Below are 12,212 nucleotides of genomic sequence, written 5' to 3'. Positions count from 1 at the left end.
TCACAAAGCCAACAAAATAAGACATGCACTTTAAAGCAATATGCCTTTTTAATACAACCTTCCTCTTAAATAAGCTTTTTCAAGTAAAAATGTTCAATTTTCCCACTGGTGTTTTTTTTTCAAATATGTTAGTTTTCCACCAATAACACACTTTTTCATACAAACGCTACTAATTAACAATGTACCGTATTTTTCGGAGTATAAGTCGCTCCGGAGTATAAGTCGCACCGGCCGAAAATGCAAAATAAAGAAGGAAAAAAACATATATAAGTCGCACTGGAGTATAAGTCGCATTTTGGGGGGAAATTTATTTGATAAAAGCCAACACCAAGAATAGACATTTGAAAGGCAATTTAAAATAAATCTTGAATAGTGAACAACAGGCTGAATAAGTGTACGTTATATGAGGCATAAATAACCAACTGGTATGTTAACGTAACATATTATGGTAAGAGTCATTCAAATAACTATAACATATAGAACATGCTATACAATCTGTCACTCCTAATCGCTAAATCCCATGAAATCTTATACGTCTAGTCCAGTGCTTCTTAACCTTGTTGGAGGTACCGAACCCCAGCAGTTTCATATGCGCATTCACCCAACCCTTCTTTAGTGAAAAATAACAAGTTTTTTTTTTTTCAAATTCAAGACAAAGTTATATGTTTTTGGTAACACTTTAGTATGGGGAACATATTCTAAATAACAAAGACTTAATTTAGAGTTATTTGGTTAGGGTTAGGGTTAGAGGGTTAGGGTTATAATAAGGCCATGCCGAATAAGGCATTAATAAGTACTTAATAATGACTAGTTAAGAGCCAATATGTTACTAATTTGCATGTTAATAAGCAACTAATTAATGGTGAATATGTTCCCCATACTAAAGTGTTACCATGTTTTATTACTGGTGCACAAAATGAAGCGTGCATGAACATCACCTTGTTCAAAGAACAAAAGCAACACAGTGCATGAACTCACAACAAATGACACACCTGCAAATCAGTCTGACTTCTGCTGTTGTCGTATCCGTAATACACCGATAGGGAGAAGTTTTTATTTACACGATGAGTCGGGTGTGTCTTGACCTTCGCCGAACCCCTGAGCCCGACTCAACGAACCCCTAGGGCGGGGGTCGGCAACCCGCGGCTCTTTAGCGCCGCCCTAGTGGCTCTCTGGAGCTTTTTCAAAAATGTATGAAAAATGGAAAAAGATGAGGGGAAAAAACATATACTTTTTGTGTTAATATGCTTTCTGTAGGAGGACAAACATGACACAAACCTCCCTAATTGTTATAAATCACACTGTTTATATTAAACATGCTTCACTGATTCCAGTATTTGGCGAGCACCGTTTTGTCCTACTAATTTTGGCGGTCCTTGAACTCACCGTAGTTTGTTTACATGTATAACTTTCTCCGACTTTCTAGGACGTGTTTTATGCCACTTCTTTTTCTGTCTCATTTTGTCCACCAAACTTTTAACGTTGTGCGTGAATACTCAAAGGTGAGTTGTGTTGATGTTATTGACTTGTGTGGAGTGCTAATCAGACATATTTGGTCACTGCATGACTGCAAGCTAATTGTTGCTAACATGCTATTTAGGCTAGCTATATGTACATATTGCATCATTATGCCTCATTTGAGCTCATTTAGTTTCCTTTAAGTCCTCTTAATTCAATGTATATCTCATGACACACTATCTGTATGTAATATGGCTTTCAATTTTTTGCGGCCCCAGACAGATTTGTTTTTGTATTTTTGGTCCAATATGGCTCTTTCAACATTTTGGGTTGCCGACCCCTGCCCTAGGGTTACATCGAACCCAGGTTAAGAACCACTGGTCTAGTCTCTTACGTGAATGAGCTAAATAATATTATTTGATATTTTACGGTAATGTGTTAATAATTTCACACATAAGTCGCTCCTGAGTATAAGTCGCACTATGAAAAAAACTGCGACTTATAGTCCGAAAAACACAATATATATTTTTAAGTAAGTCACTTTTTTTCATTTTTTTTTTTTTACTAATTTCAGTGCATTTTTTGTACACCGTTTTTTTTAAAGTTACATCAAAATATGGTTTGTATGTTTTTATTTATTTATTAATAACAGTCCAGTTTTTGTATATAATCCTAGAGCTTGTCAACGATTTTACAATTCCATTCCAGAGCTCTTTGTGTAGAAAATCTTTCCAACTAGGCAATTTTTTTGACTACCGTACTAAAAGGTAAGTTTGTCAGTTACTTACTATTTGTAATATTTCAGTATTGTTGCACCTGTTCGATGATGAAAGCTGCAGTCTACACCATGTGTCTTTACGACTATGAAAAAAACAAGTATTTTCATGCCTTAATGTTGCCTTTTTTTTACAGAGCTCTCCACATAGCGGTGGTGCAAGGGGAGATGGCGGTTGTCTGCCAACTGATCCATCTTATGCTGTGGGCGGGAAAAACCCTCGACATCTACAACAACCTCCGTCAGGTACAAGCCATGCATTAATCACTTGCACGCATGCACAAATATGCGCTGACAGACATTGGCATAAACCAGGGCTGTCAAACTGCTTTTTATTGAGGGCCACATCACAGTTACGTCTGCCTTCAGAGGGCCGCTCGTAACAGTGAGTAATGTATGAATATAAATGTGTAACGCTTCACCCCATGGTATTATTACACGATTGCCTATGCATTTTGATCATTAATGATATTTTTACGCATTTTCCGGACCATAGGGCGCACCAGATTATAAGGCACATTAAAGGGGTCATATTATTAAAAAAAATTTCTCGATTTAAAAACACTTCCTTGTGGTCTACATAACATGTAATGGTGGTTCTTTGGTCAAAATTTTGCATAGATGATGTTTTACAGACCATCTTCAAGCCTTTTTCTGACAGTCGCTTCAGGATGTGCCATTTTGAGGGCGGTCTTATTTACGTGGCTCACCTTCGCGTCTTCTCCCCGTCATCTTTGTTGTAGCGGTGTAGCGTGCAAGGACGGGAGTGGAAGAAGTGTCAAAAGATGGAGCTAACTGTTTTAAAGACATTCAGACTTTACTTCAATCAATAACGGAGCAGCATCTCCTCATCCGTGGTTCACTAGTTGTCAGGTTCAAAAACTGATGAAATCTATTAAACAGACAAGAAGCAAGGAATCATGCAGAGACAAAGTTAAATCTAGCTCAATGAGGAGAGACGTTTTGGGCTGTACTCTAGTTACAGAACCAACCTATGCTCTAAAGTCCAGCCCACGTGCTCCTCTATTTATTTGGAAGGTCCCTGGTTACATCACTGAGGCCGCATCTAAAAGGAGTGGCCACACATTTCATGCAAAGCAGCTTCCAGTACGCACAATACATGACGGAATGTGCTGGGGGCCTTGTGATTGCCTTGTCTCTGCTTCGTCTGCGTGCTGTGGTCTTATCTTCGTCCTTGAAGTCCTTGGCTGTTAGTGAGCTAAGACAAACAACATATCTGCGGCGAGGCAACCCCTCATATGCCGTGACTGATAACAAGTTTTGTCCTTGCACAGATAAAAAATTACAACTTGAGCACAATAGCTAATAACTATAGCAATGGCCTTCAAGCATAAGAGTTGTGTGATAACCTACACATAATTATTCTAACACTAGTGCAACAACAAGGCCAGAAATGTGTCCCGCGAAAAAACATCCGACCAGAACTCTCTAATAACTAAAGTTCCTTGGGTTAATAATGTAAACTCACTACACCGGTATGTTTTAACACTTTCATGGCGAGTTTACTGACAGATATAAGTAAGAACTTTACACTACTTTGTATTAGAAATGGCAACAACGGAGGATGAATGCCACATAACAAGAAGATAGAGAAAAAGAAGAAGCTTATCGACTACGGCACGGACTACAAAGGCGGACGCGCGCACATTTTCGGGACTTATGCAGATCCCAAATACACATCAGCAGGTACCAGAAGGTAAGAAAAGTTGCTTTTGCATAATATTGCGAAACAAAACGCCAGATAATGTCTTACCTTATACACACAGCATAATAATACTCCTATGTTGAAGCACAGTACAATCCATCAAGCGGTGCGGCTTCATAGCTTACCAAAGTCCTACTAAAACATTTTGATAGATTTTTGAGTGCCGTATGTAACGTTCTATATTTTCAATGGAACATATACAATTTTGGTGTTGTTTACTTGAGTCATATTGCAGTCTACACGTATCTCTTATGTGTGACTGCCATCATATTGCAGTCCACACGTATCTCTTATATGTGACTGCCATCTACCAGTAACACTTATCAGTTCACCATGTACCAAATAAAATAGCTTTGAAGTTGGTAAGCACAACCAAAATGATTCCGCACATTTACTCCTTCTTTGTCTCATTGTGTCCACAAATTTTTTGTGACAATCTTTGAAATAAATCGTACAAAAAGCATGTTTTAAAAGTAAAACCCCAAATTAATATTCGGGGTCTACTAAATATTCAATGAGTTTGCAAGTTTAATATGTTTGTGTTTATGCTCCCCTGATGACAGTATTTGGCCAGCGCCGTTTTGTCCTACTAATTTTGGCGATGCATGAACTCACCGTAGTTGGTTTACGTGTACAACTTTCTCCGACACTGCCACAGAAAGACGTGTTTTATGCCACTCCTTCTTTGTCTCATTTTGTCCACCAAACGTTTTATACTGTGCGTGGATGCACAAAGGTGAGCTTTGTTGATGTTATCGAGTGCTAATAATCCATGCTAGCATGCTATTTAGGCTAGCTGTGTGTCCATATTGCATCATTATGCCTCGTTTGTAGCTATATTTGAGTTCATTTCATTTCCTTTACATACGTCCTCTCTGTATTTCATTCATATTTCAGTTCAGTTCAGTTTCAGCTTATTTGGAACATACATAAAATACACTGTCGTGCATCACACAATTCCAGTTGTTTCATTACAGCACGTCCGGAACATTAGGTGCACCGGATTTTAAGTGCGCCTTATAGTCCGAAAAATACGGGTACTCTGTAAAAATAAAAATAAAAATAAATTAAAAAAAGACTGGCATTATATTCTCATATTAAAGAACTGCTGTGGTAATTTTGTTGTATGTCTTTATGACGATGACAATAAAGCTTTCGTACGTGCACAGATCTAGTTTCTAATGGCCAACAATCTAAAAAAAAACTAAAAAAAATGAAATAAATGGTTACGTTTTGCTAGTTGCTATGATAGAATCCAGGTTAATACTGCCATGCTTTTATTTTGAAGCTTATTTTGTGCTGAACACAAAGTGTGCACGTATTCATGCTGAGTAACTGGACAGAGCTTACGTCGTTGTTAGCAATAACGAGGACATTGGCAATACCACAATAAACAGAGCAAAAATGACTCCTAAATTATATGTTGAGAAAAAGCGGTGGAAAATATTCACAGCACTTCTATTTTATTTTTTATTTTTATGTTACAGCCTTATTCCAAAATGGAATAAATTCATTTTTGTCCTCAAAATGATACAGAGATTACCTCATAATGACAATATGAAAAGTTTTTCAATTTTTAATCTTTGCAAATGTATTTAAAAAAGAAAAATCACATGTACATAAGTATTCACAGCCTTTGCACAATACTTTGTTGATGCACCTTTGGCAGCAATTACAGCCTCAAGTCTTTTTGAATACGATGCAACAAGTTTGGCACACTTATCTTTGGCAACCATTCCTCTTTGCAGCACCTCTCAAGCTCCATCAGTTTGAACGTTGTTTTTCATCCAGGATGTCTCTGTACATTGCTGCATTCATCTTTCCCTCCATCCTGACTAGTTTTTCCCACTTCCTGCCGCTAAAAAGCATCCCCACAGCATGATGCTGCCACCACCATGCTTCACTGTATGGATGGTATTGGCCTGGTGGTGAGCGCTGCCTGGTTCCCCCCAAACATTCACGCCAAAGAGTTCAATCTTTCTTTCAATTTTGTTTCTCATGATCTGAGAGTCTTTCAGTTCCATTTTGGAAAACTTTTTTTCATAAGAAATGGCTTCCGTCTGGCCACTATACCATTCAGGCCTGATTGGTGGATTGTTGCAGAGATGCTTGTCCTTCTGGAAGGTTCTTCTCTCTTCACAGAGTGACCATTGGGTTGTTGGTCACCTCCCTGACTGGACTAAGATGAATACAGAAAAAAAACAACGTTCCTCCCACTGATGGAGTTGTTTGCTGTGAATACTTATGTACATGAGATTTTTTTGTTTGAATATATTTGCAAAATAAAATAACTTTTCACATTGTCATTATGGGGTTATTATCTGTAGAATTTTGAGGACAAACATTCATGTATTACACTTTCGGAGTAAGGCTGTAACAGAACAAAGTGAAGCGCTGTGAATACTTTTCGCATGCACTGTATATGTCAAAAGTCGACTTGACGTGTTGACTGGTTGTCGACTTAAGCGGGTTCCCCTGTGCATACACTGCAAAAAGTCAGTGTTCAAAAACAAGGGAAAAAAATACTAAAATGAGGGGTATTTTATTTGAACAAAGCAAAATGATCTGCCAATAGAACAAGAACATTTGGCTTGTCAAGACTTTCCAAAACAAGTCAAATTAGCTAACCTCAATGAACCCAAAAATACCTTCAAATAAGTATATTCTCACTAATAACACTTTTCTTGGTAGGAAAAAAAAAAGAGACTTTCTTGCTCAATATGTTGAAAAATATTCTTAAATTACGTAAATGCTAGTGCCATTATCTTGACATAATGATATGCGCTCGGCTTCATGATTTTTTTTTTTCATACTTGAAGTAAACCCGTTTCCATATGAGTTGGGAAATGGTGTTAGATGTAAATATAAACGGAATACAATGATTTGCAAATCATTTTCAACCCATATTCAATTGAATGCACTACAAAGACAACATATTTGATGTTTTGCAAATAATAATTAACTTAGAATTTCATGTCTGCAACACGTGCCAAAGTAGTTGGGAAAGGGCATGTTCACCACTGTGTTACATGGCCTTTCCTTTTAACAACACTCAGTAAACGTTTGAGAACTGAGGAGACACATTTTTGAAGCTTCTCAGGTGGAATTCTTTACCATTCTTGCTTGATGTACAGCTTAAGTTGTTCAACAGTCCGGGGGTCTCCCTTCTGCTATTTTAGGCTTCATAATGCGCCACACATTTTCAATGGGAGACAGGTCTGGACTACAGGCAGGCCAGTCTAGTACCCGCACTCTTTTACTATGAAGCCACGTTGATGTAACATGTGGCTTGGTATTGTCTTGCTGAAATAAGCAGGGGCGTCCATGGTAATGTTGCTTAGATGGCAACATATGTTGCTCCAAAACCTGTATGTACCTTTCAGCATTAATGGCGCCTTCACAGATGTGTAAGTTACCCATGTCTTGGGCACTAATACACCCCCATACCATCACACATGCTGGCTTTTACACTTTGCGCCTATAACAATCCGGATGGTTCTTTTCCTCTTTGGTCCGGAGGACACGGCGTCCACAGTTTCCAAAACAATTTGAAATGTGGACTCGTCAGACCACAGAACACTTTTCCACTTTGTATCAGTCCATCTTAGATGAGCTCAGGCCCAGAGAAGCCGACAACGTTTCTGGGTGTTGTTGATAAACGGTTTTCGCCTTGCATAGGAGAGGTTTAACTTGCACTTCCAGATGTAGCGACCAACTGTAGTTACTGACAGTGGGTTTCTGAGGTGTTCCTGAGCCCATGTGGTGATATCCTTTACACACTGATGTCGCTTGTTGATGCAGTACAGCCTGAGGGATGGAAGGTCACGGGCTTAGCTGCTTACGTGCAGTGATTTCTCCAGATTCTCTGAACCCTTTGATGATATTACGGAGCGTAGATGGTGAAATCCCTAAATTCCTTGTAATAGCTGGTTGAGAAAGGTTTTTCTTAAACTGTTCAACAATTTGCTCAGGCATTTGTTGACAAAGTGGTGACCCTCGCCCCATCCTTGTTTGTGAATGACTGAGCATTTCATGGAATCTACTTTCATACCCAATCATGGCACCCACCTGTTCCCAATTAGCCTGTTCACCTGTGGGATGTTCCAAATAAGTGTTTGATGAGCATTCCTCAACTTTATCAGTATTTATTGACACCTTTCCCAACTTCTTTGTCACGTGTTGCTGCCATCAAATTCTAAAGTTAATCATTATTTGCAAAAAGAAAAAAAGTTTATGAGTTTGAACATCAAATATGTTGTCTTTGTAGCATATTCAACTGAATATGGCTTGAAAAGGATTAGCAAATCATTGTATTCTGTTTATATTTACATCTAACACAATTTCCCAACTCATATGGAAACAGGGTTTGTACTTGTGAGTGTTGATGACACAGCTTTGCAACACTTGATATTCTAGTTTCAAGCATGTTTTACTCAATATAGGTCATCAAATCTCAGCAACAAGCTGTAATATCTTACTGAGATCATTTAGGAGCAAAACACTTAAAACAAGTAAAACACTCTAACATCAAATCTGCTTAGTGAGAAGAATGATCTTATCAGACAGAAAATAAGCGAATATCAGCCTTATCTTACTTAGATTTCAGTTTTTGCAGTGCATGTTGTCTTCGATCTGGCAACTTCTGCATTTATTGTTACATTTTTGGAAAAAAACAAAACTCCACTGCATATCTACGAAAGCGAAATGCTGCGTCTTACGTCCGCGCGGCTTTAACAGGTAAACCACATTCCCTTGCCTCACCCTACTAATGAAGCTGGCATGGAAAAGAATGAAAGAGGAAGTCGCTCAGTTTCCTGCTCTGCCTCGACTTCTGCTCGCACAATGTCTCATGGTAGTGGCGGCTTGTCATTTTTGACTGGAAGTTACCTTTTTTTTCCCCTCACGCTGACCACCTGTATGTCACACGCTATTGCTGCCAAGTATCATACACGCACTTTGCTGTATTTTTGACTCATTAATAACACCAGAATTTCTTTTTTAGGGCATTACCATCATGTGAAAAAGTTCACCTTTCCAGCTCCTGCAGTGCTTTATAATAGCCATGATTCACTTTATGAAGGAAGCAGATATAAATAGCACTTAGCAGCTTGCTTCCTGGTTCACACTGCAAAAACTGAAATATAAGTACGATTAAATATCTCAAATAAGGCTGATATTTGCTTATTTTCTGTCTGATAAGATCATTCTTCTCACTAAGCAGATTTTATGTTAGTGTTTTACTTGTTTTAAGTGTTTTGCTCCTAAATGATCTCCGTAAGATATTACAGCTTGTTGCTGAGATTTGATGACCTATATTGAGTAAAACATGCTTGAAACTAGAATATCAAGTGTTGCAAAGCTGTGTCATCAACACTCACAAGTATAAAACTACTTTTTTAAAGTCATCATTTCTTATTTCAAGCATGAAATAAAAAATCCTGATGCCGAGCGCATATCATTATGTCAAGATAATGGCTCTAGCATTTACTTCATTTAAGAATATTTTTCAACATATTGAGCAAAAAGGTCTCTTTTTTTCTACCAAGAAAAGTGCACTTGTTATTAGTGAGAATATACTTATTTTAAGCTATTTTGGGGTTCATTGAGGTTAGCTAATTTGACTTGTTTTGGAAAGTCTTGACAAGCCAAATGTTCTTGTTCTATTGGCAGATCATTTTGCTTAGTTCAAGTAAAATACCCCTCATTTTTTTTATTTAATTTCTTGTTTTTGAACACTGACTTTTTGCAGTGCATGCAGTTCATGTTATTCTGATTCAAAATATGCACCAAACCTGAATGTGTCCTTTTTTTGGCTCTAATAATGTTAAAACCCATATTTAGGATGTCCTCAACAGTTTTTATGCTCTACGTATGAAAAATATTCGATTAAAACAAGAATTTGTGCTTTGCAGAAATTCGGATATCACGGTCAGCAATAAATTGTTTTTTTTTTCATTTAACTTTGTACTTTTTAAAATGTTAAAATGAATTAACTAGATAAAAATGACACGTGAAAGTGGTAATTTGCCATTTCTTTGCCTCTTTAGTTGAGACTGTGCATGATATGCCTGTTCTTCACTGTTTCGCATTAGACTACGGCCTATTATTAGTCAGACATATGCATAATTAAGTGAAATGTACATATTTTCCACCAAAATGAGGCATTTAAACCATGAAAATGGCCAAATGAACTTAAAATAAAAAAATGTAAGGTGCTGTACTGTATAGCAGATGGTCATTATGTCCACTATATTGGGTAAAACAAGTGTAAAATGTATGGATATTATTTTTTATAGATGTTATTTCACATTTAGAGGGCTCTAATAATGCTAAAACTCATATTTAGAATGTCCTCAACAGTTTTTTATGCTCTACCTATGAAAAATATTCGATTCAAATAAGAATTTGTGCTTTGCAGAAATTTGGATATCACGGTCAGCAATAAATGTCATTTCTTTTCATTTAACTTTTTACTTTTTAAAATGTTAAAATGAATTAACTAGATAAAAATGACACGTGAAAGTGGTAATTTGCCATTTCTTTGCCTCTTTAGTTGAGACTGTGCATGATATGCCTGTTCTTCACTGTTTCGCATTAGACTACGGCCTATCATTAGTCAGACATATGCATAATTAAGTGAAATTTACATATTTTCCACCAAAATTAGGCATTTAAACCATGAAAATGGCCAAATGAACTTAAAATAAAACAATCTAAAGTGCTGTACTGTATAGCAGATGGTCATTATGTCCACTATATTGGGTAAAAGAAGTGTAAAATGTATGGATATTATTTTTTATGGATGTTATTTCACATTTAGAGGGCTCTAATAATGTTAAAACCCATATCTAGGATGTCCTCAACAGTTATTTATGCTCTACTTATGAAAAATATTCGATTCTAATTAGAATCTGTGCTTTGCAGAAATTCGGATATCACGGTCAGCAATAAATATAATTTATTTTCATTTAACTTTGTACTTTTTAAAATGTTAAAATGAATTAACTAGATAAAAATGACACGTGAAAGTGGTGATTTGCCATTTCTTTGCTTCTTTAGTTGAGACTGTGCATGAAGGAAGATGGAAAAAAGAAGGCATTGCACTGAAATTTCGAACAAATTTGATAAATATTGGCGCTGTTTGTATGTCCTGTGATCAAACTATGGAAGAAGCAGATACAAGTGAAGGCAGTTGTTACGCTGGCGTCAAATGATTAGCGTCATTATGCTGGGCCTGTCTGCGGTGGTCATATTTTGAAAATTTGACCAATTTACATAAAATAATGATATTTTCTTGCATCTTTGAGCAAGCTTTGGTTGATTGATTGAAGCTTTTATTAGTAGATTGCACAGTGAAGTACATATTCCGTACAATTAACCACTAAATGGTAACACCCCAATACGTTTTTTAACTTGTTCACTGCAAAAAGTCAGTGTTCAAAAACAAGAAAAAAAAAATGAGGGGCATTTTATTTGTACTAAGCAAAATTATCTGCCAATAGAACAAGAACATTTGGCTTGTCAAGACTTTCCAAAACAAGTCAAATTAGCTAAACTCAATGAACCCCAAAATACCTTAAAATAAGTATATTCTCCCTAATAATAAGTGCACTTTTCTTGGTAGAAAAAAACAAGACCTTTTTGCTCAATATGTTGAAAAATATTCTTAAATGAAGTAAATGCTAGTGCCATTATCTTGACATAATGATATGCGCTCGGCATTACATTTCTTGAAACCAGCAAACTTATACTAAAAACTAATTTATTGTTTTGAATGGAAAGGTAACAAGGCAAGTGCTTGTTACTCTCGGGGTCTCCTAGCCGCTCAGGCAAATCATATTGTCTAAAAATCCATTTTTCCATGGATAACATGTGCGTGCTCTTTCAGTCAATTAGTGTGCATATATACAGCCAAAACATTTTTAATTGTAATTTTGAGGAATTTATCTGAATGTGCATGAACTATTTCTGTTCAAAATAGTTTGAAATGTTAAATGTTTAAATATTAACCGTCCGTTTACTGTACTGTGCCAACTGTACTACTATATGAGTACCTATTTTCTATTGTTTCATTGAAAATAAAACGGCAAAGTCCATTTGGCTGTCATCTGTTTTAATTATGAGACACATTTGTGTCAAAATCATGATTTTTTTGTTCATGCTTGAAGTAAGAAATGATTAGTTAAATAAGTAGTTTTCTACTTGTGAGTGTTGATGACACAGCTTTGCAACACTTGATATTCTAGTTTCAAG

The 12,212-nt window shown here is 36.6% G+C and overlaps 1 protein-coding gene across 2 annotated transcripts in view; it reads left to right on the top strand.

Moving 5' to 3' along the window:
• Window positions 1-12,212, top strand: part of bcl3 (BCL3 transcription coactivator) — an 88,278-nt gene that overhangs the window by 44,379 nt on the left and 31,687 nt on the right. For both annotated transcript variants that reach the window (XM_061947028.1, XM_061947021.1), the window contains exon 6: window positions 2,371-2,479. In XM_061947028.1, the coding sequence (XP_061803012.1) occupies window positions 2,371-2,479 (109 nt within the window). The remainder of the gene's footprint in view (window positions 1-2,370; window positions 2,480-12,212) is intronic.

Source organism: Nerophis lumbriciformis, linkage group LG04, assembly GCF_033978685.3.
Source record: "Nerophis lumbriciformis linkage group LG04, RoL_Nlum_v2.1, whole genome shotgun sequence".
NCBI lineage: Eukaryota > Metazoa > Chordata > Actinopteri > Syngnathiformes > Syngnathidae > Nerophis > Nerophis lumbriciformis.
This window is presented reverse-complemented; position numbering and strand designations above follow the sequence as displayed.